Below are 27,935 nucleotides of genomic sequence, written 5' to 3'. Positions count from 1 at the left end.
CTGGTCACTGTACAGTATGTGTGCTCTCCTGGTCACTGTACAGTATGTGTGCTCTCCTGGTCACTGTACAGTATGTGTGCTCTCCTGGTCACTGTACAGTATGTGTGCTCTCCTGGTCACTGTACAGTATGTGTGCTCTCCTGGTCACTGTACAGTATGTGTGCTCTCCTGGTCACTGTACAGTATGTGTGCTCTCCTGGTCACTGTACAGTATGTGTGCTCTCCTGGTCACTGTACAGTATGTGTGCTCTCCTGGTCACTGTACAGTATGTGTGCTCTCCTGGTCACTGTACAGTATGTGTGCTCTCCTGGTCACTGTACAGTATGTGTGCTCTCCTGGTCACTGTACAGTATGTGTGCTCTCCTGGTCACTGTACAGTATGTGTGCTCTCCTGGTCACTGTACAGTATGTGTGCTCTCCTGGTCACTGTACAGTATGTGTGCTCTCCTGGTCACTGTACAGTATGTGTGCTCTCCTGGTCACTGTACAGTATGTGTGCTCTCCTGGTCACTGTACAGTATGTGTGCTCTCCTGGTCACTGTACAGTATGTGTGCTCTCCTGGTCACTGTACAGTATGTGTGCTCTCCTGGTCACTGTACAGTATGTGTGCTCTCCTGGTCACTGTACAGTATGTGTGCTCTCCTGGTCACTGTACAGTATGTGTGCTCTCCTGGTCACTGTACAGTATGTGTGCTCTCCTGGTCACTGTACAGTATGTGTGCTCTCCTGGTCACTGTACAGTATGTGTGCTCTCCTGGTCACTGTACAGTATGTGTGCTCTCCTGGTCACTGTACAGTATGTGTGCTCTCCTGGGCTCAGACAGAAAATACTGTAGAGATGTAGCCTAAAACAGCGGTTCTCAAATACGTTTGTGTCACAGACTCTAAATTTACACATATTAGGCCATGGACCCCCATTTTAATGTCTTGTAACAAGGATCCCCATAAGAAGATTTTTGTTAGATATTTAGTAGTTCAAACAAACTTCTATAGTTGTCTAATGTATAATGGTAAGTCACCGTAAGTGGCGAGGTAACAGAGTACTCATTTTGCTGGAGACCCCTTTGGAACGCCCTCCATGACTACCCTGACCAGACTTTGAGAACCACTGGCCTATTAAATGTTTTTTTTTTGTGGCTTTCGCCTTTATTTTATATTTTTTATGGAGGGACAGACAGTAGGCTGACAGGAAATGGGGAGAGAGATGGGGGGGTGACATGCAGTAAAGGCCGTCGGGATCGGGAGTCGAACCCGCGGCACACTGCCAGACTGGATTACCAGCCAAGGTGCCTGGACCGCTGAGCCACGGCCCAGGCCACCACTGGCCTATTATACGTAAGGTCCTGGTGTCACTCGTTCATCCCCTGGGTCACGGAGGTAATTTCTCTTTGCAGAACAACATTGGGTCATCTTAGAATCGTCTCATATAAGAATTGTGGTCCAAACCAATTTTCCGGGCGCAATTGTCGGGGAGGTGGCTCTGTTACCATTGACGATAGTCACTAATTTATCCGTTTCTGGGGGAAATGTAATTAATTTGGTGGAAGTAACATTAGCGTTTTCTCACAGTTGGTGCCCCTAGCTGTTACAGTAATGCAACATCAAGATGCACAAAGTTAATCTTTTCCAGTTTCCTCCTACTTTCCACTTCTAATCTCTTCATTGTAGCAACTGGCAGTACGTCTTCCTAGCCGACTGTATTGTGTTAAGCTCATTATATATCTGTGGGTGAAAAGAGCTGAGTCATGGCTTTAAACCAAACAAAGTTGTTTGTGTGTGTGTGTGTGTGTGTGTGTGTGCGTGCGTGCGTGCGTGCGTGTGTGTGTCAGAATAAAGACAGATAAGTGTACAAGCATGCGTGTGTTTTTCTTTCCATTTCAAATAACATTTTCTTGTTGTCTGTGACGGTTTCTATGTTTTGAAACACTGCTCTACTTGAGAATGACCTTTCCTGGGCCACAACACATTTTAAGTATATTTTCATTTGTCAAGGGGATGCTAGTCTCACTCTCATGATACCTGAAAATCTGAGATCTCCACCTACTGATCACCTCGGGACTTCTATAAATAAAACTACAAACACATTACTAGCTGGTAGCTGCTAGAATGGCACTAACAAACATACGCCTTCTGCTTTGGAAACCAATCACTGTCCCAAAATGAAGTGTCATGGACTTTTAATAAATTCTGCAATGTAGTTTTCTATTTTTCTAACTCTCTAATTGTTTCCACCCAGTCCAAAGGCTGTGAGATTGTCTTCAGTTCCTAGTTGAGCAAAGCATTTCGAGACGGACTTGAGGACCCAACAGCTCCACTAAGTAACTTTACTCTCTCCATCCATCTTTCCTATTATCAGTTAAAATCTAGGTCACCATCACAAACAGACCATATACAGAATGAAATCCCGTATTGAGGACAACAATGTCAGCAAAAACATCAGGCTACAAATTAGGAGATTCCTCTCCGGATAAACTGTCAGTCGACACGTGACACATTTTTCTTGGAAAGGCCACAGAGACGACCTGCAAGCTAGCATATTTCCAGACCTTCTGACATCACCCCGTGCTCAGTGTAATTATATTAGCCGTGGCCATCAATGTGCCAGTGCAGCAAAAGCCAAAACAACCTCTGCCTTGTTCCCATCATATGGCCTCTTCTTCTGTATACCATGCTCCTTGAATGCACAATGATTCAATGTTGCATATAGAATTGTCATGTGTACCGTATTGTCTATATAACATGCATCTGTTCTACGGTCTTCTTGCATCATATGCCCTATCCTGTTAGTCCTGTACCAGGCTCAGAAGGTTGTCTAGAAGTTGGAACGTTCCCAGTTAAATTCCCTCCTCCTGGCTGCATGTAGAAGTGTCCTTGAGGAAGACACTTAACCCCTTAACACTCTCAGATGACCAGGTTGATGCCTTGTGTGGTTCCTCCACTGCCAGTGGGAATGTGTGGGTGAATGTGAAATACACCGTAAAGAGCTTTGAAGTGTTGGAAAGACAATATAAATACAATCCACTTACTATACCATTCATGTCGGTATGTACTTGGGTCCAATTCCTAATTCTGGTTCCCCTTTTCTGACACGACACACCTGTGTATAGGGTGGGGAATTATCAGACCGATACTTTGGGTCTTATTGAAAGTCACAAATATACACATTTGTTCATGTCAGAAAGTGAAAGACAGGGACTGTAACTTTTTCTTTTTTCACCCATAACATCATCCTGTAAAAAGTGTGTCAGTCTGTCACGTTGGCCACAAGACTTCCAAACTACAGTACACATGTTCTCATCCTGTGCCCCTGCCTCTCTCTATCAAACACTCTCTAGACTAGTAAACACTACCAGCCCGTTTGGTCTATTTTAGTCAAGAAACGTTTTTTTTTTAAAAAAAAGGTCAATTTTGCATATTGTGTGTTTTTTATAATTTATGAAGTGAAGAACATCTTCTCTGCATATATAGGCCTACAATAACCATGGTTACCATGGTTACACATTTCAGTTTAACATTCCATAATTTCCCCTGACCCAATTTTGCTCGTTTCCTGTTAATCTTTAACAACATAATGTTGGATACTCTTTCAGAAGCTCATTTGCTGTTTGTTTTGCCGTTTGTCTCACGCTTCCTTGCACTGACCATTGGACACTTTGTTTGGCTTTGCACTGTTGCCTTTATTTTTCTTGCCTTTATGACAAGATGCAGTGATACACTTTATGACGCACTGATTGACTGTACTGTATATAGACACCTTATTTGGTTTTCTGTTTGCCAGTGTGTTTGTTTGTCTAAAGCTCTCATATAAACACGACTAGGCATAATAGGTGATCAGTTTTTCTGTGTGTGCATGCGCACATGTAGGCGCGTGATGCACGTGCACACCGTGCCGTGGTACCGGAAGAAAAATCACCATTACACCACTGCAAATAAGGTAGACATGCCTTAGGCTTGAAAACTAAAAAAGAAGCCAATGCAAAACTCTGGTCCAACTTTGCAGCAGTACATACTTTAATACACGCCACATACATGTAACAAAGAAATGAGCAGGATGCATGTTGACAAACTAATATACTGAAAATGTTTCCCTGAAGAAGACATTGCTAGGTCGAAACGTTGGTTTACGATTTTTTATATTTAATAGTTATTGATCAGCTCTCCAATAAAGCTGCCGGTAGCCTGGATGCAAAGACAAGTTAATCTATGGCCCTTTGTCGCCTTTTGGTGCGACAGTTCATCTGGTGCGAACTTCCCCTTTATTCACTGAGCTCTGCATTCACCTGCAGGAGACTAGTATATTCTCTATATTCTCTCGTGTGTGTGTGTGTACACACACACACACACACACACACACACACACACACACACACACACACACACACACACACACACACACACACACACACACACACACACACACACACACACACACACACACACACACACACACACACACACACACACACACACACACACACACACACACACACACACACACACACACACACACACACACACACACACACACACACACACACACACGTTTCCTCCCCCCTCAAATCCACCCAACTCGCCCCCTCGTACCAGTCCAGCCAATCCCTCAAAAGAGAAGAGATAGGGAGTGGAAATGAGTAGAGAAACAAAAAGAAATAAGAAGCACAATTCACACATAGGGCAGTATTATGCGTGTCTTAAGTACCAGGTGTTATTACTTAACTTAAGACCTGGAGGCGTGATCAATGCCATTTGGCTATTCTGAGTGGCCAAACAGCATTGACCACGCCTCCAGGTCTTAAGTTAAGTAATAAGACCTGGTACTTAAGACACGCATAATACTGCCCATAGTGTCATAGTCTAAAAACACAAACTGCTTCCTCCTGGCACAATGGACTGCAGGTCTATCTCTACCCAAAATGCAGCACATTGCCATTTTCCATCCATCTTTAATGAGACAGGTTTGTGGGCTCCAGTCTCCTTTACTCAGAGCCAGAACAATCTCATACATCAACTGAAGTCACCCCCCCCATCTCTACTTGTTCTCTTTAGCCATCATAGTACACTCTCCCCCTCACTGCACTCAATTCTAGCCGTGCCAAAGATATTATAATAATCCCCACTGTCACCATTCCAGAGGATCATCGTCTAAAGGACTGAGATATTGCCTCATTGCTTCTCCCTCTCCTTTTCCCTCCGTTAACCCCCCCGTATGTGAATCCACAAAGCCCTGCATCTGTCTAATCTATGTAAAGCTGTACTCATGGAGGACATAACTTAAACAACACCAGGCAGAACATGCATTTTTCTTTTTCTGGGTATGCATTATGTTATCCATGTCTCTCTTCCCTCTCTTTCCTTCCCGTCTGATACCACTGTCTTGGATACCACTGTCCAACTTACAGAATGTTCAATCTCTCTTCCTTTCCCTTTTAATAATGTCGTCCTACAACAGTGTCCTCCTATCCATCTCTTTTCATGGTTTTGCCGTGTACTGTAGGTAGGTTTTTGCAACAGGCTGTGAAATGGCCAAAAGCTGATAAACAGACGGGAAAAGAAAACGGGAAAGAAAAGGGACGTTTGCATGACCTTTTGATGATTGGCCGATTAACAGCACGTGACCTCACCTCATCTGCTGCAAACCTTGTCCACTGGAAGACAGCTGCAGCCAGCGGGTGGAACAGAAATCGATAGGTCACCACATTCGGCGCAACACTCGGGTGACTTGCAAAATCCCAGTTGATAGATACAGTCTGTGTGTGTGTGTGTGTGTGTGTGTGTGTGTGTGTGTGTGTGTGTGTGTGTGTGTGTGTGTGTGTGTGTGTGTGTGTGTGTGTGTGTGTGTGTGTGTGTGTGTGTGTGTGTGTGTGTGTGTGTGTGTGTGTGTGTGTGTGTGTGTGTGTGCGCGCGTGTGTGCGCGCGCGTGTGTGCGCGTGTGTGCGTACATACTGTATAGAAAATGCAGAGGAGCCTGTGGCATATGATTTATTTAAATTGTTTCTTGTTAAATGGACCTCAGTCGCTGCAAGAGATAAGAGCGGTAATGGATAGGGGTGTAACAATATCGTAACTGCATCGAAAAATCAAATTCTATTTCATCGTTTGACTTTGTATCATATCGTTTTGAAATGCAAATAATCGATTGTATCAATACTAAGCACGTGTGCTTAACAATTGTATGCATTTGCCAGAGAATCACTGTGTCCCCACGTGTCCGCCCATTTCGACAAGTAATTTGTAGGGGAAGGACAACTCAACATGGGACAAATCAAGAAAAATAAAAAAGATTATTCATTCAATACCTGTCTAAACTCTTTATTTTTCAGACCCACACAACATAACACCTCTGTTATACTCACTTATACCACCTTCTGTCTACCACACCAGGGGACAGCTGGAGAGTTTGGATCAGGACTGTTGAGGGGTTGAAAACTCTTGAGTGACTTTCGCCAAAAGTAACTAAATAATCAAGAGGCATGTAAAGTAGAAAGTAAAATGAAGGTAATCTATATTTCATGATGTTACAAAGAACACTCCTGAAAGTTTAAAACTGTTCATAGGTTCAGATACCAGAAGAGCAGACTCAGCAGCACACAGAGAAAGATGTGCATTCAAAGTGGTTAGTGATTGAAATATGCAGTAGCACTATTAAGGAGCATGTGGGGACATACATTGGCTAAAGAGATCATTCCACAGCCCCCTCCCAGTGAGTTGTGGTGTTCCACAAGGAAGCATACTAGGGCCTTTACTGTTCCTAATATATGTAAACGACATGACATCAGCTTGTGACTGCAACTTGTTCCTGTTCGCAGATGACTCGGCACTGCTAATCTCGGACAGGAACAAACTGCAGGTTGAAAAGGCCCTCAGCTCTGAACTCGGTAGAATCTGCACCTGGCTCGCTGATAACAAACTATCTTTACACCTGGGAAAAACTGAATCCATTCTCTTTGGATCTAATAGTAATCTCAGCAAGGCAAATTACTTCTTGGTTAGAGTGGGTGACAATGTTATCACACGTAAAGATGAAATTACCTACCTAGGTTCCATCCTGGAGGCTAATCTTTCCGGTGATAAAATGGCCACCAACGTAATCAAAAAAGTCAACCAAAGAACAAGATTCCTTTACAGGATCTCCTCACTGGTCAACAAAAACACCTTGAAGACCTTAATATGCATGCACCTCCTGGTACCACAGCACCTCAAAGGCCCTTAAAACTAGGCTCCAGACTTCCCAAAACAAACTGGTCAGGCTCGTACTTGGCCGAACCCACCTCACCCCTGCCCACTTTGACAGGCTGGAATGGCTTAGGGTCGACGACAGAGTACAGCATCTTGCAATGGGTCTGGTCCACCAGATTCGATACACCACCAAGATACCCATGTACCTGTCTAGATACTTCCTTAATGTTAACGAAGTCCACACCCACAACACCAGAGGGAGTGCAACGAACCATGTACAACCCAGATTCGGCACAAACAAGGGACTAAATTATTTTCGCTCCTATGCCACCAAAATGTGGAACGCCCTACCAACAGTCATTAAGACATGCGAATCCCTTGACTCCTTCAAAGCCGCTCTCAAAGGGCACCTACGGACGGCTGCAATTCGAAACTGGCCCCCGTAAAATCTGAATCCCCCCACCCCTTTTTCCCCTCACTGTATATGTTTCTTTTCCCTTTTTACCTCCTTTATGATGAATTCCTGTTCTGTTCTTTGACTATATAGAAGTGTCTATTTGTACGTCTCTAAATGTTTTGATGAATTGAACAAGGTGGACCCTCTTGTAAACAAGTGTAATGCTTTATTGGGACGTCCACTCACAGTTAACAGTCTTTGTATTGAGTTTGTGCTTGAAATGTACTGTAATTCTGCAAACTGTTAATAAATATTTCAATCAATCAAAGATCACAGGTTTCATTCCCACAATAGCCGATATGTCCATTAACAGTGGTCATGTTGAACAATACTGAGCAAAAGATTTGAGTATTATTAATCTATTCCTCCTATCCGTTAATTTTAAATTCAGGTTTTAGATTATGTAAGTGTTTATAGCATGTTCCTGGGGGACTGTTCTATAACAACAGGACAACATGTTCCTGGGAGTTAGAGACACCATCGTCCTGTAACAGGAAGATATCTGCCTGGTTTGTTTTACAAACAACATTAATTGCATTTCATTCTTAAACTCCAAGGTTAAAGTAAGCGGTTTCCCTCCGCCCCTTCAACACTCCTTGCTTATCTCCAACAGTAAATAATGTGCACTTATCAGTACTACAGCATGGGTGAGCGCGTGCAAAGACTTTCCAATTCACTGACAACTAAAAACTAACAGTCGTAGTGTTGGTGTACAGTAGAGAGTACTACAGACGAGTGATGACTGAGAACGGCAGAGCTATGCAGGGATGGAGGAGGAAAAAAAGGAAGGAAGGGTAATTTGGAGGGTGGATTGAAAGCACACACTGTGCAATAATGGCGGCCATATTTTGAAATCAAAACAGTGTGTAAGGCACAGCACAGCACAGCACAGCACAGCACAGACACACAGACGTTCTTTGACACACAGACACACACACACACCCCCCCCCCCCCCCCCCCTCATATCATTGGGCACAGACATCAAGTCTATCTGATATAGCAGTTGATGGCCATGGCATCAAGTGCATTAGTACGAGTGTGAATCATATAATCAGACGTGTTTCTGTGTCCAGGGCAGGCTACTACTCACATCTGACCAACTAATGGCGCGCGTGCATGTGTGTGTCAGTGTGTTCATGTCCCGCTATAATATAACTAATATTCTGCATTCATTCATTTACATGGGTACAGTACCCATTTCCCTTCTGTGCAGGAAAATCTCACCGTATCCAAAACATGGCAAATAAGCTGAGGAAGAACACAAATGTTTTTTGGGGTCCACCAGTGGGAAATGGAGAGACAGAAAAGACAGATACGAACGCCTTATTAATGGTGGGTTAAAAACAGATGATTACATGCCTCTCTCTCACATGCACCCTAAATTCAACCGGAAACATGGCTGATCCATTTCAGAATCTTTGCCAAGAAAGTGATTCCAATGAACCCTCACCATCCGCCAAATTGCAAAAAGCACACACATAAAACATTTATTTTAGAGCTCCCACAGTACAGAATGTTCTTACTCTGTCGAGATCAATCTCAGGGGTGTGCTGCATGTTCATAGCAGTACACAAGGTCTACTTGTAAAACAGTCTTGTCTTGGCCTAAGTATGTAATGGTACATACAGTATGGTCCTGTACACTGTAGAGCTGCTGCACACTTGCAGTGTCTATGTCGTAAGAATTATGTGCCAATGGAAACAAAGTGTGCTGGCCAAAATAAATGTTACATGTTTTCTTCATTGATGTTGAAGTCATTTGTGCTACATCATCAAGTGAATGCATTTGCAGACACTTGGAGTTAATAATAGGCTGAATCAGGACAGCTCTCTTTTGATGTGTGCATCAAGCACAGTTATGGCATAATACTGTAGGTAAATGCTGTTGGTGTAAAAACAAATTAATACAAAACAAATAAAAAATAAAGACACATTTTCAAACAAATAATGCCAGGCTCGTTATCGGCTGAATTCACCATGACATTTAGCGGTTATCTGCCACAAGTTCAAGATGCATATACCATGTATTGCTATGATAGAAGGTGGGCTGGATGGAAGTTCTTAGTATTATTACAATTAATCTTCTATAGGACTTTCATTGAAAACTATCCAACACAATAGTCTTATCCAGAACAACCTTAGCTGTGGTCATCATCACATTCCTTGCAGTGAGAGCATCCAGTGTAAGATTGTTATTAGGAGCTTGGCTGCTCTGCAGTGCAGCGAGACATAGATCTGATAAAAACGCCACTGCAGTCTAGCTAGCAGTGAGCGGACCAAGCAAAGAGACAAACTGAGAAAGGATTGATACAAATCTACAAGGTCGCTTTCCAAGAAACATCTTGGCCCTTACATTATCTATGAAGCAGAGGTCTTTTCTAAGAAGCTTTTGAGAAACCCTATAAAGCTTAGTTAGATCAGTGTAGAAATACAGATTGAAGATAAAGCTGGCTTGTTGTTGAAAGGTTTCTCATTCAAAGTGTTCAAACAAGGGCACTTTCATAGGCTGGATTCTTGGGGACACGAAGGATGAAATATTGGACCTTCTGGGAAGATTTAAATCCTGACCACCAGATAGTCTTGAACATAATTAGTACTCTGCTTCACCAGAAACATCTGCAGCTTTACCCTGAGTCACACGTTAATTCAAGCATGCTTGGAGAGTACAGCCCAAACTCTAAACTCCTAACACCTAATAGGCAACACTCCCATAACTCACAGTTACACACACATTGCATACTATGATTCGATCTGCATTTCCTCTTGAGAAAGGGCAGAAATATATCTGTCAGCAGGTGAGCTGAAGGGTAAGGAGAACCAAAACAAAACTATACATCCCCTTCTCAGTTCCCATGGGGAAGCTTTGTGGGTTTGATGTCAGGGATGTTCAATGCACCAAAACCAAAGTGTCATTCCAGTAAAGTGTAATAGGTTATGGCAACAGGGTTAACATAAGCTGCATTTACAACATACCCATATTATGTTTATGATCACATACTGTAGGTTTCCCAAACAGTGGGTCGGGACCCATTTGTGGGTCGCGGACACATCTTTATGGGTCTCTTTATTTTTGGTTGGGCGCGAAGCGACGCATTGTGAGCTTGTAGGTCTGCTATTTTCACTAGTTTGGGTCCCGGGCAAATGTCTAATTTCTCTTTTGGGTCATGGGCTAAAACGTTTGGGAACCACTGCTGTAGGTCATCCGATGTATAGGTGCAACAGCAAACATATCAATTTAATAGATTCAAAAACATTATTGATTCATGTATTCTAATTCTGGGCAGGTCATTAATTATAGGTGAAAAGTTTCAAAACATTAATAAAAAAAAGAAAATAGACAGTAAAGAAATTGCCAATCTATAAGCTTACAATGCGATGCATTGCAATAAGAATCAACTTGAATGAAAAATCCTGTATTTCATTCATTTCATTGCATTCATAGCCATATGCTGTACTTCACAAAACCAGCACAGCTCTTAGAGCTGGATTAGCCCATTTATTTATTTATTATCAACTGAGTAAATTTGAATGTTCAAAGCTGCTAGCTTATGATTACCAGCAGAGGCATTTTGGAAGGGTGAAAAAGTCTAATCAAACTGAAAAGTCAGTCCTGCATTCCTCAACAGCCAGTTTGCATTACACAATAAAAATGATTATTATTATGTTGCCAATGCGTATACCTATTCTACGTCCGAGCATAGACATGGTAACGCCCCGTCTGCCTCCAATTGGCCTGCCGCTCTTGCCTGTCCTCCGAGATGCAAGGGTACTCCGTGGTGTATGGCAACACGCGACTCATTTTTGTAGAAGAGGCAAACTAATATTGTTTGTGCCGTTTGCTTTGATTGAATAAAGTGTTAGTGTTGATTATCGTGTATTAATCTATTATTAATCTATTATACTAAAAAAGATAAAGATCAAGGTATTAATCTAATTATAGTAAACTAATACTGTTGTACTAAAAAAGATAAAGAGCAAGGTATTAATCTAATTATAGTAAATTAATACCGTTATACTGAAAAAGATAAAGATCAAGGGAAAAGAGAACTAAAAGTTACTGTCGTGCGTGCCAAGCTGTCATTCTCTACTCTCTAGTAGTATATTGTACTTGTATTATTTATTTATTTCCCACCACGGAGTAACCTCGCGGCAGACTATCCAGCATGTATCTTCCACCTCGGATGAAACTCTGGTAAGGCTGGCAGTGTCGGTAGGCCAATCAGAGACAGGCGAGAAAATATACGCGTTGCCAATACCATGCAATGGCCTACTTACAGGAGAAAAGATGCAACAAATGGCACAAAGAAACCTTTCAAACGGTTTAACATCAGTCGATCCCTGGGCTTCCTCTGTGAACATTTGGCTTATCTAGAAGCACAGGTGGCTGCTAATTCTACTACTCGATCAGGCGCACAGACACACACACACACACACACACACACACACACACACACACACACACACACACACACACACACACACACACACACACACACACACACACACACACACACACACACACACACACACACACACACACACACACACACACACACACACACACACAAACAAAAGGATGCCATGGCAACTAACTGATGTTGTGATTTGTGGCTGTGTGTTTATCTGACTTATTAGGCTGAGAGTGAAGATCAAACAGGTTAAACATGTCTTTTTTATGACTACTGAAAGGAAAGGAAAAGTAATAATCTTATTGTACAATGTCCACTGATGTGTGGATGCTGTCAACAGAAACCTCTACTGAAGATGCAATGATTCTTCTCAGTATGGTTTAGCATGCAATGACGAGACAGAAAACCAATTACCATTTACAAATAATCAATTTAACGGTCTGACATTTTATCTCCATGATGTCCATCTCACCCTCCCTTCACCCATCCATCCCGTTTCCCTCTCATCCATCCCTCCCTCCCTGGTGTCCTGGTGTCTGACCTGTCTGGCTATCCTGCGGGCCTCCCAGTAAGGCTTGGACTCCTCTACAGACCTGTCTGGCTATCCTGCGGGCTTCCCAGTAAGGCTTGGACTCCTCTACTGACCTGTCTGGCTATCCTGCGGGCTTCCCAGTAAGGCTTGGACTCCTCTACTGACCTGTCTGGCTATCCTGCGGGCCTCCCAGTAAGGCTTGGACTCCTCTACAGACCTGTCTGGCTATCCTGCGGGCTTCCCAGTAAGGCTTGGACTCCTCTACTGACCTGTCTGGCTATCCTGCGGGCCTCCCAGTAAGGCTTGGACTCCTCTACAGCCTTGCCAATCTTCTTCACCAGCTCATCCAGCTTTACAGTGGCCTCCACCAGCACAGAGCGAAACTTCTGCCTTGCATCCTGATGACAGAGGGAGAGGACAAGAGAGAAACCAAGTTAAATTACTTAGTCTGGATAAATGAAAGCATATAGGCTACATTTATAAACATCAGATGGTAACTTACAGTAAGTCCTTATATACATTTTATTTAAAGGGTTTTATGTATGATCATTTTGGGCCAAAATTTTAAAGTCATTTTTTTTTGTGTCAACAATTTTTGTGTCAACAATTCCTATCAATCCTAGGTACACAATCTGAGCAAGGCAACATATGCCATCCTTTGATTCTTCTACGATGATCTATGAGATACCCTAAACCAGATTCTACAAATCCGAACGGTTTCCTGAAAAACCTGTTTCTGTATCAGTGGTCCTCAGTGGTTTTCATGTCAAGGACCTCCGATATGTATTTGGCCGCAGACCCCATCTCAAAATATTGTTCCAGGGACCCCCAGAAGCAAAGATTTGAGTTAAAAACATTCGCTGTGAAAGAATATATATTCAAAGACTTGAACACATTTTCACAATTGTTCAAAAATATAAGATCACAAACTAGTAACGCAGCACTCGGTGCCGCACTATGAGCTTGTAGCCTAGATCTGCTATCTTTCAATAGCTAATTATGCTGAAGAAAAAGATGATCACTGAGTCACTCTGTGTGTGTGTGTGTGTGTGTGTGTGTGTGTGTGTGTGTGTGTGTGTGTGTGTGTGTGTGTGTGTGTGTGTGTGTGTGTGTGTGTGTGTGTGTGAGAGAGAGAGAGAGACCATGTGAGCTGGGGAGGGCGCCAAGAGTTTGGACAATCTAGGCGTAAAACAAGCAAAGGAAACTTGATAATTAAGAATTTGCAAATAAATTCTTGACCTAAATAATTCTATTTTCAATCTCTGTATTTGCTAATCACATTAGCAAATACACGGAGGATGGTGAATTGAAGACGACAAGGACAAGATCTCAGCTTTGTATGGGATTTAAGTAAACCTTGCCGAGCCATGAGGCCCATAGGGCAGGAGCCATGAGGCCCATAGGGCAGGAGCCATGAGGCCCATAGGGCAGGAGCCTATCTCCTGTTTGAGGCAGCTTTATGTACAAGCCCTGCCCTGGACATGATATACATTAACAAGTACACCCCCTGGACATGATGTACAAGTACACCCCCTGGACATGATATACAAGTACACCCCCTGGGCATGATGTACAAGTACACCCCCTGGACATGATGTACAAGTACACCCCCTGGACATGATGTACAAGTACACCCCCTGGACAGGATGTACAAGTACACCCCCTGGACATGATGTACAAGTACACCCCCTGGACATGATGTACAAGTACACCCCCTGGACATGATGTACAAGTACACCCCCTGGACATGATATACAAGTACACCCCCTGGACATGATATACAAGTACACCCCCTGGACATGATGTACAAGTACACCCCCTGTACATGATATACAAGTACACCCCCTGTACATGATGTACAAGTACACCCCCTGGACATGATGTACAAGTACACCCCTGGACATGATGTACAAGTACACCCCCTGGACATGATGTACAAGTACACCCCCTGGACATGACGCTCATAGACATAAAGGCATGTAGGCGACTCCGTCGACTCTTGGGCATGTATGGAGGCAAGCTTTCCCAAGATTCCTTGCGAAGCATAGCGGAAGCTTGCCAAGCTTCTGCGTGTGTCACAGAAGGGGAGGTTCGGTAGGCCAATCAGAGGTAGGGCTGCAACGATTAATCGATTAATCGTAATCAAATCGATTATTCAATTAGTTGTCAACTAATTTAGTAATCGATTAATCGAATCAAGTTTTTTGCAATTTATCATGGGTGTTTTCCCACTTAACCATAGTTTTTCCAGTGTTAAGTGTAACTAAACTAAAGAGGAGTGAGCCATCTCTCTTCCCTTACAATCTGCTGATAGTTGCACATGCACAGTAGCGAATGCAAAGCAAAATATGACACAAAACGACGATGATAGTATCAAGAACAAAACATATGGCTTGAATATTTATTTTTAAATGACCTATACTATACTTGAGTTCAGAAGAGTACTGTTCCTTTTAGACTGACACATGTGTAGCTCTTACAGTCAGAATAAGCCTAAAGACACCATGAGTTACTTAATGTTGGTGCCAAATGTTGTTGCATTTACTTAGCAGAGATGCGGAAGCTGCAATGCGGACACTCTGTCCTCACATCTGGGGTCAAACAGTGATGCAATTCTTCTCATCAACTAGGCCTTCAACAGTTAATCGGGCTAATCGATTAGCGTAAGTATAACAAATAAACAATTTAATAAAATAAACGATTTTGTTATTTGTAAGCATTTCTTTCGTTTCCGTTTTTGCTGGTAAAAGTTATGACAGTGCCATGCGTTATGAAAATAAGTTCATAAGCAAGGCGGAAGTACAGTCCATGTACAGCCCAATGGGGAATTTCTTCTGTGTGCCCAATTGTTAGTTATTATTTCAAAAGGCTTGAGAGCTTGATATGAATTAATTAATTTTTAGATATTCAGATATACAGTTTATCTACAGGTGATGATCAATGTAATATATACACACACAATACACAGACATAAAAGGCAACCTAGATATTGTTTTTACATATATCGTCACTGTCCGGCAGAAACCAGCAACTAAATATTTCAGTCCTCCAGGGGAGCTAGCTCTCTTGGCGCGGCTTGTTGCTTGCCTTGTCTACTGAGTTGGAGGCCGGGGTTCGACTCCAGCTCAGGGTGCTAAACGTTACAATACTAATCTATTCTACACTACACTATTATAGTAACAATAATGTAGATCATCCATTTTTTTCTTGTCTTTCCAGATTGGTAATCACCATAATTTATCTGTTCTCCGAAAATAGCTCATCTACAAGCTCACGGGCTGCAGATCGGCTATTTTCGGAGAAGAGATTTATAGACATCATGTGCAAATGTAAAATAGCTGTGATACTTACAGTAGTAAGTGGTTATGGTGAAATAAACCATTACTGTACCGTATGTATGTATGTATGTATGTATGTATGTATGTATGTATGTATGTATGTATGTATGTATGTATGTATGTCGGTGTCCTCCAACAGCCAATAAGGGACTACCATTATTGGTGACGTAACTAAGGTACGTTTCAAGGTTGGTATAAGGAATAATACCGGGTCTAAAGGATTTAGAATAGCAGAGAGCTCTAGGACTCAGAGCAGCAGTCGTACCCAGACAGCAGAGAGCTCTAGGACTCAGAGCAACAGTCGTACCCAGACAGCAGAGAGCTCTAGGACTCAGAGCAGCAGTCGTACCCAGACAGCAGAGAGCTCTAGGACTCAGAGCAGCAGCTGTACCCAGACAGCAGAGAGCTCTAGGACTCAGAGCAGCAGTCGTACCCAGACAGCAGAGAGCTCTAGGACTCAGAGCAGCAGTCGTACCCAGACAGCAGAGAGCTCTATAGGGACTCAGAGCAGCAGTTGTACTCAGACAGCAGCAAAGAGCTTCAGGACCCAGAGCAGCAGTCGTACCAGCAGTGGTGAGCGCACCTCAAGTAGGCCATACATGGCCTACTTGTGTGCAAGGCGCAAGTTGGCATTTCTAGTTGTCACTGCACGTACTCCTGCGGGCTGGGGTGGCAGTGGCACCCGTCAGCAGGAGCAGTGTCGGGCAGGAGTACTAAAACGGTGGCTCTACGTCTACGTCCTCCCGGTGGGGCCCCTCACTGGCAGGTGAGTCGGTAGGATACAATTAACAGCAGTGACAACGCACAAAGCTTTAGTTTTTATTTGATTAATATTAGGCCTATAATGTCCAAAATGGGAATGGCAGGCTGAAACATTCTGACCACCACACATACCACTGGCATTTCCCATATGTGGTCTCAAACTGAATGCCCTTGCTAATGCTTTGAATTGATCGATTGTATCTCTAAAATTAAAATATATGATATGCAGTCTGTGAAAGTGGTCTTTTGTCATGCCCCCCTACACACACCAAACATTGGCAGTAGCATATGACTTACAAAATGTACAGCATATAGATGTACAGTATATGGCCTGCAAAGACACTGCAAGACTTTCACCTCAAGGTGGGTCTTACAAGGTGAGGTGACTGACCCACAGAAAAGCCACCAGCCTTTATAGGCCAATAGCTTCCAAAGATCAGAGTTATATAATCTGACTGAGCTTGCTGACACCAATAAGACACACTGGATTCACTGGGTCAAAGTCTTTGTGTTTTATTGCTTGTATGTACGTTAATGGCACTTATTGTTATTGTTAGACAGAACATCCAAATTGTACTCTGCAACGTACCAGACCATATCTGGCAAGACAAGCATAGTTAATTACATCCGAACACATTTCTTCTTGGATAAAGTATAACTTTTGGATAAGTAGGACTTTGCCAGTCTGTCTTATCTGGTCATAAGGACAGTCCATGTGCAAGGTACAAACGTTATGCCCTTAACACAGACATGTTACGTGTGTACGTGTGTACGTGTGTGTGTGTGTGTGTGTGTGTGTGTGTGTGTGTGTCTCATCCCATAAACTCACCTCCAGTTCTGTCTCACATCTGTTGATGGCATCTGTAGATTGGTTGAGTTTCTCCAGCTCTCCCTGGAACAAGGAGAGCCATGGAAAAGATTGAGCAACAGTAAGACTAAGGAGCAAGCCAAAAATGTATATTGATATACTAGTGGGGAAATGGCCAACAGCTGGAATGAATTAGCTTAGCTTATATAATGTTGAAATACTATAGCCTATGTAAACCCCATAGGAGAACAATGATTTCAAATTAGTCAATTTCAACCATGTGTAGCCATTTAAAACATGCAATAGTTATATTGAACATAATATTAAATATTGAAAAGGTTTTAAAACGTAACGTCATAATGACATTAAAATAGGCACCCCAGGTTTAACGCAGTTAAAGAATCTAATTTGTTTCTTTGGCATTGGTTGTCACCAGCTCCAGATTCCAACCAAACCAGGTCAAACCAATGGAGAATACTAACATGATGGATATGGATTCATCAATGCCACTAAACTGAAAGATGACTGGCCAAGTAGCCATGGTTCACATGACGCTATTATGAAGGATTAGAAGCCTGGTGGTCCATACAGCCACAGCAGTCATCAATCTAAATGCCATGCAAAAAGATACCTGATAGATTAACAATGATTATCAATGATTGCCATTATTTAGAGATCTATGGGAAATTAAGAGAACTGCTCAACAGATGTACCCCAATAATGCACAGCAGTTTTACTTATGCTTTTGCACACTCGACTCGATTGAGAGAAATTCTGAAATGAATTTCATCAGACAGGCTGCCTGAGAGAGCACAGCATGCCAATAAATAAACCAACATCATTTTTTTGCATACCTGAATTCTAGGGTCCACCTCTTCTTCTTCGTATTCAGGTTCTTCATCCGATCTGTTTTCCTTTAAATTATCCATTTCGCAGCGAGAGTGAACAAAGACAATCTGACGTTTATACGGCGAGACCAACTGACAGGGTATTTAACGGTCTGAAAACGTTCGATAACTTCGATTATTCCTCAAATTCTGGAGGCGCCTTAGTTGATTGATATGCTGTTGCTGTTGTCGTCTACTCTACACTATAGCTTGTTTTATTTGAATGCTTATATTGGGCATATAAGAGATAAAGAGAAGCATCTTGAGGAATATCCACAGACTGAGCCAGCAGCGCCCTTCCGCTGTGTCCTCCAGAGCAAGTGAGAGACTGATGATGATGAATGTGGTTGCGTGCTGCGCGCTGTGGAACGCCCCCTCCTATGTCAGGAGCCAATTAACCTCGCGTCACCAGGCGGCCGATGCATGACGATGGTAGCGGCTACCACCACCGACTTGGCAAAATCAATGAATGAGGCATTTAGTGAGCCAAAAATAGCAGATGTTTGTGTGTGTGTGTGTGTGTGTGTGTGTGTGTGTGTGTGTGTGTGTGTGTGTGTGTGTGTGTGTGTGTGTGTGTGTGTGTGTGTGTGTGTGTGTGTGTGTGTGTGTGTGTGTGTTTTAATGGTCTCATGTTGATATCTCGATCTCGGTCTCATACTGTCTTTTTTCATTCTCAGGTGTATTTATGAATGAATCACGTGAATAATTACTTCATTATTTGAGTAATTTATGCATACTGTACATTTTGTTTTGCATATTTCAAACGTTTTGATGTATTATTTGCACATTATTTTGAATACAGGCCAGATGGTACATCATATTTATCATCATGAGCAGCAGCAGCATGCAGCAGCAATAAGGTGTCACTTGACACTTTCTGAGTTGTTCCAAAGTCAGTCAAATTTGGTATACGTTATATTGTACTTTATGTACAACAGAATGATTTTGTCATGGAATTTATTGATATTCAAATTCTTCTAGTTTCAGTCTTGACTCAGTGTTGTCCCACTACCACCAAAATGTGTTACAATCTGTCTTATCACCACAGCGCTTTGTTTGGAGACGACAGCACTCATGGTTCTGTTACTTTTATAAACTAACAGAATGCTTTGTCACTGGAGGTATTTGTTTTTTTAGACAATTCAAACAGGAGCATATCTAATGCCCTTTCCGTCCAACACTGTCAGTGTGACCAGATGAGTACATTGACGTCATCTTCAGTGGCGTTGTCTTATCCACAGGTACAGTACTTGCCAGGCTCCCCAGGTGTCCCACATCACCAGCTTAAAGAGCTCCTTACTAGCGTTCAGTAGAGTGTGGGACACGATAATTGTCTATCTCAATCTCAGTTCAGGGAAGAAGAACAGAGTTGGAGATACCTCAATTTCTGAAGGTGCCTTAGTTAATGCTGTTGCTGTGGTTTAGACTAGGCCTGATTTTATTTTAATGCTTAAGAGAAGCATAAGGATGAATATCCACGGACTGAGCCAGCGGCGTCCTTCCACTGTGTCCTACAGAACAAAGTGGGATCTAGAGAAAGGAAAGGGGTATCTATCTGTCATCCATGCATTCATAACCTCCTGTAGTTTATTGCAATTTTGTTAGCGAAAAGTCTCTCAAGGCCTTTCAGATGATTTAAATGGCCATGGCACAAAAGAACGACAAGCTTTCAATGTCTACGCAACGTAGTACGAGCTGTTTGCAGTATGTAGCCCGTTTCACAGAGTTCAGAGGACAGAATTCTGAGAAGAATTACGAACAAGTATGCTGGATTTGAAAAGAACATGTTTTGGGTGATGTGATCAGGATATCCTCTACAGTATATACTATATTCTCCTTCATGGCTGTATGTAGACATGGAACTACTGAGTGCACCTATAGTCTTGCCTATGTTTTTATATTGTTTTCTGTTTCTATTTTGATTGTATTTTGTAAAAGTTGTTTAAGAAATGTATTATATCAAGTAAAAGTTGATTAGTTATTATTATTATTGCCTGTCTCCATTTGTCTTCGAGAGTGAAGTAAGTAAGTTGTGAAAAGACTGGCTGGACTTCTGTGCCACACACACAGTGACACACACAGTGACACGCGCACACACGCACGCACGCACGCATGCACGCACGCACGCACGCACGCACGCACGCACGCACGCACGCACGCACGCACGCAGGCACACACACACACACACACACACACACGTCACACACACACACACACACACACACACACACACATGTCACACACACACACACACACACACACACACACACACACACACACACACACACACACACACACACACACACACACACACACACACACACACAGAGGTCAGTAAGCCAGGGTTGTGTCCGGGGTTCAAGGTAGCACACAGTCCCAGTTCTTCCTCTTAGGAGGGGTTTTGACTGGCTGGACTTCTGTGCCACACACACAGTGACACACACAGTGACACACACACACACGCACGCACGCACGCACGCACGCACGCACGCACGCACGCACGCACGCACGCACGCACACACACACACACACACACACACACACACACACACACACGTCACACACACACACACACACACACACACACACACACACACACACACACACACACACACACACACACACACACACACACACACACATGTCACACACATGTCACACACACACACACACACACACACACACACACACACACACACACACACACACACACACACACACACACACACACACACACACACAGAGGTCAGTAAGCCAGGGTTGTGTCCGGGGTTCAAGGTAGCACACAGTCCCAGTTCTTCCTCTTAGGAGGGGTTTTGACATATCCTGTTATTCAGACAAATCACCTCCACCAACACTGACTGGATAAGTCAGAACATGCTGACTGGACCCTGGATATCCTTCAGTTGTTACATCATGGTCTCTAAGTTGGCTAGAATAGAAAGTACTTCAAAATATACGGTATAGATGATGGACAGTAATACATTTTAATATTCCACCCTCATGACCATCATTATCTGGAAACAGAGGAAATGTTGAGGTGAACTACAGCTTATGTCCTCCCTGAGGGGCTGCAGCCGACATAGAGAGCATGGGGAAGTCATTCAGGTTTCCTGAACGGTTATCCCTTCCTCCACTTGTCGTATCTTGTTAGTGCTGAGTGTCAACATGTTCTGTCTGGCCCAGTCTGCCACCCTGTGTCCTTGAGGTAATCACACAAAATGTCTGGGTTATGCTGTCTGCCAGATGGTCATCCAGTGCCTCTATCTAGCATCTCTATCTAGCACTGGGAATGTGTGTGTGTGTGTGTGTGTGTGTGTGTGTGTGTGTGTGTGTGTGTGTGTGTGTGTGTGTGTGTGTGTGTGTGTGTGTGTGTGTGTGTGTGTGCGTGCGTGCGTGCGTGCGTGCGTGTGTGCGTGTCTGTGTGTGTGTGTGTATGTGTGTGTGTGTGTGTGTGTGTACACACTTGTTTACTGTCAATGTGTGATATATACCGGTAGTGATTTCTAGTCAAGGACATCTGTCTTTACAAAGCACATGACATAGTAATGTGTGGAAGATCGACTGGGGGTTGGAACATTATCAAGACTTCACTCAAGAAGTAGGCTAAAGAATGATTTCCGCTTCGTTTTCCTTGGAAAACAAGCAGGGTCACTCCAGGGAAGTCAGAATGTGAACTACGGCCCTTTAAGTGACACAAATACAGTCAAGCTACCCATTGACCTATACATTGTATAATTCTTACGAGGAAATTATCGTGAAGACAATTCTTAACTAGCTCTTATAACCACATTTTTGATTGTACCAACACCACAATCGCACATGTTGTATCTCAATGTCTCAGGCCACTCACAGCGAAAAAAATAATTGCATTCGACTTTTACTTTTTGCGATAGAGCAATTTGTTCGGGCACAGGTCTTTCCTATTGAGGCCCATTGAAATCACCCAGTCATAGTGCTGGCACTGTTTTACTCTCACAGCTGAGTGTGTGCACAGCTATACTGCGATATATCTTCCACTTACAGTATCTGCTGCTATGCTCACGTCACGCACCTTTACATCTTATCCCAGGTGTGTGTGTGTGTGTGTGTGTGTGTGTGTGTGTGTGTGTGTGTGTGTGTGTGTGTGTGTGTGTGTGTGTGTGTGTGTGTGTGTGTGTGCATCCTACATTCAGTACCACATGATAAAGAAACAGTCGCACACTTAAATCTTAAATGGTTGCAGGCAGCCACTATAAAGGACATGACCGTCTGGTGGAACTGGTCTCAGACAAGATCAGTCAGATCATGTACAAGTACAGGACAGGACAACAGGAATGTATAAACACAGCACTGTAAAACTAGACTGGTTTGATCACAATGACACACATGTCAATTCACTACAAGACATTCCAAATACCCCAGATATTGTGTTCATTAATTAAATTAGAAAAACTGTCACTATCTTTGAAATAGGCTGCCCGTTTGATTTGTATATGGACACATCCAAACTTATGAAATATCAGCCTTTGGTGGAACGTATTATGGCCTTGAGATATAATTGTCAACTCATTGTCCTTGTATTTGGAAGTCTGGGCCATGTCCATAAACTTGTGCTCAGGGGTCTGCAATTGAGTATGGATTGCAAAAGACAAATGCAAAAAAAGTTGGCTTATAGTAAATACTATTCTGTCTCAGCTATTATGGGCAGTCTGTCTATCTGGAGAAGGCGATGTTTCATTTATCCTTGGGTGGCTTAAAGGGGAAAAATCACACCCGTGTGTGAAGTGAGTGGTGCAACTCCGTGTGTGGGGGGGGGTTCCAGACCCACAGGAACGCACCCAGGGTGGCGGGCCGATTCCGGCGAGCCGCCCTGCGTCCGAAACGGTACCCTCTACTGTACTGTACTGTACTGTCACTGTACTGACCCACACAGGGTCACATTAGGCTTCCTTTCTACTTTCCATTGACAGGAGGTGGAAGTGGAAATGGAACATGTACTAAGGGAAAGCCTGTGACAAAGGACAGAGTGATTTAGACTAGTAATTTGAATGATCAGTAATTATCATAGGGCATTTAGCTGACTTTAGAGCACAATAATCAGGGGTAAAAGCACCAGTGTCAGGCTTCGTACGTCAGGGGCAGAAAGTAACTAAGTACAAGCACTCTCGTTACTGTGATTGATTAGCTTTTCTGAGTACAGTTCTGAGTACATTCAATCACTAAATAAGCAATGCACTCTAGGACTCTTGGTAAGGCAGGAATTATGTAGCTTACAATTAGGCTATGTTTATTGTACATTCAGGATGATGTTCCATTTATTAATGAAGAATTATTAATATCTCAAGACAGATTCAGAGCTATGCAGCTGATTCAAAAGGGAAGAAAATCCTCTTTTTTGCTGCTGGGTTCCCAGATTGATGAAGAATTAACAGTACTTAAGTTGCATATAATACCTGCACACACAGTTGTGGGCACAGTTGTGCCCTGTGGAGGCTCCCTCTGGAGTGATCCAGTCACGGAAAGAGGAAAGAGTGTATGGATTTGCTGGCAGCATTAAAGAGGCAGATTATGGCAGAAATAAGCTTGTCTTGATTTATTTACTTACTTTACAAACCAGTATAACAGTTATATTTGGTAAGCTGTATCATGCAATACTGAAGAAATATCACCATAACACTGCCCTCTAGTGTTTAGGAAGGGTGTGCACATGTTACAATTACAGAATATTTTTATCTCCAGTCTAATTTATGTGGCGAGTCGAGTTTAAAGTTAAAATTGCGTGGATCTCTTCAATATTAAACACTAGTACGGACCACATTGCCTTTAAAATGGAATGAATAAACACCATATCATATGTACATTGTTAATTAGGAATCATACACAAATACACCTTTAATACATGCAAAACAACAAGGTCTTCCAAAAACAATTCATATACCTAATGTAATGACTCTGATGTAACTTTGTGATGACTCCCCACAAAGTTTCTTGAAATACCTTCTTTTTTTGCCACTGAGCAGGTGGGTTGAGTTAGCTGGCATGCAGAGGTGTGTGTGTGTGTGTGTGTGTGTGTGTGTGTGTGTGTGTGTGTGTGTGTGTGTGTGTGTGTGTGTGTGTGTGTGTGTGTGTGTGTGTGTGTATGTGTGTGAGTGTGTGTGTGTTAGCGTAAGTGTCAATGAGATGTCAAAAGGAGCATAGTAAGCATACAGAACTTGCATTAATTTGTGTACATGCCTGTCTTTCCATACACAGCAGCGTATGATACAACTATAAGCTGAACCCAATGGATCGCATGAGCTCTTTCTCACATAGCCAGTGAAGTGAAGTTCCACAAGGAGCATTATGCCAGCTGGCCATCGTAGGCTGGGTTTGATTAGAGTACACACAGTCCTGATAGCTGGAGCCCCCACTGGCTGGCTGTTGGTCTGCCCAAAACCTAGAATACAAAACATTGTTGCTGGCATCGTTGCTGTTCTCTTATCTCAATATTTTGTGTTTTTGGTAAATGAATGACCTGGCCTACTTCATACTACAGCATCACACAACAGCATCTAAAGTATAGCAGAAGCTCGAAATGCGGCACAAAGCCACTTGTAGATCTGCTACTTTTTCTGTTTTGAATTTGAGTCATGAAATGTTTTGGAGATATGAGGTTTCCAACTGACAGAGACGGTATATGATATATACATTGATCATTCTAAAATAAATTGTACATTTTAGGTATTTGATGGATGTGGTTATCCACACAGCAAAATACTCATTGTTCTCAGTTAATTCTCACCCTGTGTTCAGTGGGGTTTCATCCACCCATGTCCAGCTTCCCATCCTGTCCCTGATAGACAGACCCATCCACACGTCAACAGGGATATCTGAGCTATTGTGGAGCACTACCTGTTGGCCATAAACAGGATTACAGGATATTGATATTCATGCAAACTAAATACATTTCTAATTCATCACATGGTTTGTCATAGATAATGACCATAGTACTATACCAGGGACCTGGATTTCATTCCTGCTCTGACAACTTAAGTCTTTCAAAGAATGTATGTACTTGTAGTGCAGAATGAAATATCCGTATTTAATTACCCTCCAAACATTTTAAGTGTTATAAACCTAAACTTTAGTTGCTAAATAGATTTTTACAGAGACAAGTGTGACAAGTGTGTTGCACTGCTAGTAGACATTCTTTGGACATTCTCTGATGTTGAGAGTTTATCCTATATCATGAATCATGATATATTCATGATACTGTGGAAAATGTTCAGATTTTTGATAGGAAGTGAGCACGCTGAACATAAAAATCACACTTGTGTGAAGTGAGGGGCGCTCTTATCATCATACATCAAATTCTGTGCTCAGCCAATCAGATGAGCACATTCTGTGCTCATACAGGCAGACACACAAAGCTGTGCATAGGAGGGGCTAGCACCCCCAAAACATATTAAAATAAAATAGGATTTTGTTCTGTGGTATATATATTATTCCTCAGAAACTTCACAGTTTCACACACACACACACACACACACACACACACACACACACACACACACACACACACACACACACACACACACACACACACACACACACACACACACACACACACACACACACACACACCTGTTCCTCTCTGTTGTTTATCACCACTAGGTGAGCTCCTCTCTTCATGCAGTCCAGCCTGGCCCCCTCCCAGCTGTTGAGCTCAGAGGAGACCAGGTAACAGCTGGACAGGCGTAAACTCCACCCTGCTGGACACACGTGATGTTGTTGCTCTGGTCCTAAACACAATGACACAGGATGGAAGGATGGATAACACGTTGGGATGATGCTATTGTAATATCTAAGAATTATAAAGCCTAATTTATACAGATTTTCAATAAGTGCACAAATCTGTCCTTGCCAGCAACAAGTGTGTTGCTATTCCTATGAATTAAGCCATTATAGAATAGAGAATTGCTTGTTGAAAGTGTATGCCTTCTACTATTGGTCATCTCATATTCACAAATTAACCTTCCAGTTGCAAATTACTCAATAAATGTATCAAACTATTGTTAAGTCGTTCAACTGAATTAACATTTTTTATTGTTTGCAAGGTATCATCTCCATCACTCACCCCGTAGAGCCTGGGCGGACTCACCCCGTAGAGCCTGGGCGGACTCACCCCGTAGAGCCTGGGCGGACTCACCCCGTAGAGCCTGGGCGGAACGTAGAGCCTGGGCGGAACGTAGAGCCTGGGCGGAACGTGTCAGTCTCTCATTCTCAAGTGCATTTATACGATTCATCAATTTACTGACTTCGTTCCGCAACCGATCTCTCTCTCTGGTCAAAGCATTGAAGCGCTCGACCAACTGGTTCTTATCTGCAGCTGCTGTGAGGGTCCGGCTACATTCATCATAGCGGGTCTCTATCCGTTCATAACTAGCCTGAAACTGGTTCCTCTGATCTGCACCTGCAGTCAAGTTCCTGCTACAGTCATCATACCTGGTCTGCAACCTGTCATAACCGGCCTGTAAACGCTTCTTCTGCTTCCTTAGATAGTTCAGTTGGTTTCTCTCTTCTTGAGCCAGGTCTGTGGTGTCATCAGTTGGCATCACAGTGGTGTGTGATAACTGGTGGTCATACTCTCCACAAGAATCTGCAGGAAATTGAGATACGAAGGTTCCTCATTTCTATTCAGTGTTAAGTGTAGTTAAACTTAATCTTGACCTTGCATTACTCTAATACTCTGCCTTGTTTTTCTCCTGCATGTAAATGAAAAGTGAACTCAAACCACTGAGCATGAGAAGTTAAAGCCTCATTGTGCAATATGCAAAGAATGCAATAGCTCTACTGTAGGCTATGTGCCAATGTCATTATTTTCAACTATCACACAAAACCTTTTGCAAAAGAACATGCGTATAATAACATATTTGTGCTAACTATTGTTATTAAATTGTTCAAACGGACATGGCATTCCCAACATGTCCTGGAGATGATTGGGGGTATCAGGAGTGCATTATCATAATTTTTATTAATTGTTTAATTCATTAATACTCACAGTAAAACACCCGTAAAGAAATGTTGAGAGTGGCTTGAAGGATGCACAGTAAGCCAAAGCTGATGGCAACCACTCTGTAGACTTTTGACTCTACACACACACACACACACACACACACACACACACACACACACACACACACACACACACACACACACACACACACACACACACAACCACCACGAAGAGGAAGCAGTTTTTTTTAGAAAGCATGTAAGAATGCAAGACATTTGATTTTAACATTTGTCTAATATGGGTCTAAAAGAAGTGCTGTCTCACAAATTACAAATAGTTAAAGGTATTGGAAGGAAATCTCTGCAGTCTGCATACATTCTGCGTTGAATTAGTCAATATCACAAATTTGTAATTTTATAGACCTGTACCATAGTAAACATTGTGTCCATTAATGAGCAGTTTTACCTGTATCATATCTCTTTTTCACCGCCTCTCCATTTCTCTCATCTTCTAAATCCTGAGAATTGACATAATCTGCCATCTCTATGTCCCCCATGACAGCACAGTGGATCCAAATGTGAAACAGCA

The 27,935-nt window shown here is 42.7% G+C and overlaps 2 protein-coding genes across 2 annotated transcripts in view; both read right to left on the bottom strand.

Annotated features, from left to right (window-relative positions):
• Window positions 1–18,695, bottom strand: part of sh3bp5b (SH3-domain binding protein 5b (BTK-associated)) — a 30,067-nt gene extending 11,372 nt beyond the window's left edge. The window contains exons 1-3 of the mRNA XM_079502639.1: window positions 18,338–18,695; window positions 17,505–17,567; window positions 12,845–12,973 (exon numbers count right to left, since the gene is read on the bottom strand). Of these exons, the coding sequence (XP_079358765.1) occupies window positions 12,845–12,973; window positions 17,505–17,567; window positions 18,338–18,412 (267 nt within the window). The 5' untranslated portion in view covers window positions 18,413–18,695. The remainder of the gene's footprint in view (window positions 1–12,844; window positions 12,974–17,504; window positions 17,568–18,337) is intronic.
• A 5,365-nt stretch (window positions 18,696–24,060) lies between these two features.
• LOC306925043 (uncharacterized protein) lies at window positions 24,061–27,903 on the bottom strand (the record flags this gene model as incomplete). The annotated part of the gene is made up of 5 exons (XM_079503724.1): window positions 24,061–24,788; window positions 25,134–25,243; window positions 25,976–26,133; window positions 26,469–26,990; window positions 27,813–27,903. The coding sequence occupies 5 exons, from the start codon at window positions 27,901–27,903 to the stop codon at window positions 24,620–24,622; spliced, it is 1,050 nt and encodes a 349-aa protein (XP_079359850.1). The 3' UTR covers window positions 24,061–24,619.
• Window positions 27,904–27,935: the final 32 nt, after the last annotated feature.

Source organism: Electrona antarctica (genome assembly GCF_951216825.1).
Source record: "Electrona antarctica genome assembly, chromosome: 6".
NCBI lineage: Eukaryota > Metazoa > Chordata > Actinopteri > Myctophiformes > Myctophidae > Electrona > Electrona antarctica.
Note: the sequence above shows the minus strand (reverse complement) of the source record. Positions and strands in the feature narration are given on the sequence as shown.